Source organism: Priapulus caudatus, unplaced genomic scaffold (assembly GCF_000485595.1).
Source record: "Priapulus caudatus unplaced genomic scaffold, Priapulus_caudatus-5.0.1 Scaffold60, whole genome shotgun sequence".
Taxonomy (NCBI): domain Eukaryota; kingdom Metazoa; phylum Priapulida; class Priapulimorpha; order Priapulimorphida; family Priapulidae; genus Priapulus; species Priapulus caudatus.
In genome coordinates, this window is record NW_014577121.1 from 1 (window position 1) to 1,862 (window position 1,862).

General features: G+C 47.2%; 1 protein-coding gene across 1 annotated transcript in view; it reads right to left on the minus strand.

Annotated features, from left to right (window-relative positions):
• Positions 1-571: 571 nt before the first annotated feature.
• LOC106821129 overlaps positions 572-1,862 on the minus strand; it is a gene marked incomplete at its 3' end in the record, with an annotated part of 49,314 nt that continues 48,023 nt past the window's right edge. Inside the window, exons 10-11 of the mRNA XM_014825811.1 lie at positions 1,226-1,310; positions 572-705 (exon numbers count right to left, since the gene is read on the minus strand). Coding sequence (XP_014681297.1) covers positions 572-705; positions 1,226-1,310 — 219 coding nt within the window. The remainder of the gene's footprint in view (positions 706-1,225; positions 1,311-1,862) is intronic.

Genomic DNA, 1,862 nt, shown 5'->3' on the forward strand with positions numbered 1-1,862 from the left:
ATGCAAATAGGTGGTTAGCAGGAGGAACCAACGTCCACCACCACAGCCATGGTGCTTTTGGCCACAGCCAAATCTTCGCTGGCAAACCAAGTAATTCATATTAACATAGCTACGCATTTCTAACTCCCCCGCGCATGCACGGGAGTGGGCAGGGTCACACATGCAGGCATGGGTTACGAAGAGAGAAAACCCTCAGATGGCATCACCATCTCACAAGGTGCAAAATTAACGCGAGTCTGGAGTCAAACACTCCCTGATTTACTGTCGGACTCCCTGATTTGACATATGCAGGAGTCCGTGTGACTCCCTGAAAATTCTGCTATACTAACTAGTTCATTCCAGAGCACGGCCTCGCGGAATTACCGTATTTTTTCAGCAAATGTCCAAAGAAAATTTAGCAGACGTGCAACCGCATGAATCTTCAAAATAAGCACATGCGTTACTGTTAATATCTTTAGTTTTGAACTTCAGACTGCAGACTCATTTATTTTGCTGCGGACTCCCTCTTTTTGAGGGCAGGGAGTCAGTTGGACTCCCTTCTTCACAAGTTAATTTCTACCCCTGATCTTACCTTTTCAATCTCCTCGTCACTGATGCCATGCCCCTTCCTCTCTGAGATGCACTTCTCACGAAATTGCACGAACCAGCCCTTCGACTCCTGCTCCAGGATCGCAGACAGTAGCGGTAACGCCTCCGTCATCACATCTGTACAACAGAGGGCAGCACTGAGCAGCGTGGTGCGGCAGACGACAGCCGCAGCTTGCTGGGAACTGCAGATTGGCTTTCATACGCACACCCAACCCACGCTCCCAGTCAGTCGGATCCGGGACATTGGAAAAGCACATGGAGGATTGAGCATTACATCTCGTTGTGCCTATTCTAAACACATATATAAAACTATCCTTTTCTCTCCCGATGGGGTGGGGAGACACTTTCCCAGCATTCACTTTCCCGATAGGAACTGACCTGGGGTATTTCTAGCCCACGAGCCAACCACTGCCACTTTTCAGCACGGTAGACTGGCATATTCAGTCTAAACACACTCACCACCTCTAGACTTTCGCCAGGCAATTTTGTATCTGTCAAGCTCAACACGTTGACATTTGCATATACTGGCGCATCACTTTTACTTTTATTGGCTGATACGTACGGCCTCAACCCCATGCACATCTGCCCCCGCTGTCTTCAATCATCAGCTATGCCACCCCCTGTATGTGAGTCTCACCTTTGTTAAAGAGCCTCAGGTCCAACTCAATGCCCTTGGGGCTCTGGAAGAGGTAGGGCACGGGCGGCAGGTGGTCATTGTCGTCCTGGCAACACAGACAGACGTGTGATGTCGAAATGCAGGCACAGCATGCGATGCTAGCAAGTAACAAAAACTGAGGGCCTCCCTCGCTTGCTCAGACGTCTACGCAGCAGAGGCATCACTACTCGGGATGTTTTTACAATACATTTCGCAGTTAATTAGGTGCATGCGGGTTAGGACTGTGCTAGATGTGAAAAAACGACTCCAAAAATAGTTCGGGCTGTAATAAGAAGTTTCATATTTGTTGGCCTAAAGTAAGGCCCACACAGCATGCACCAACACAGAAATCTAAGACAGCTGAGAGAGTGTGATACTCACTAAATTAGGTAAATATGGTTAAGTCGTATCCGTCGAATAATAACAGTCTATTATATAATATCAAGAGCAGATAAAGAAGGAGAGCGTACAACGGTAAAATGCTGAAACCATGCTGCAGTATTAGTCGAATTAATAAACCTTTCCCGTTTTATTTTGACGATCCTTTGCAGTATCATTGATTAGCTGTCTTACCTTGTTCATATAAAACAAACCGCATGTCCCTACGATGCCCCTACGC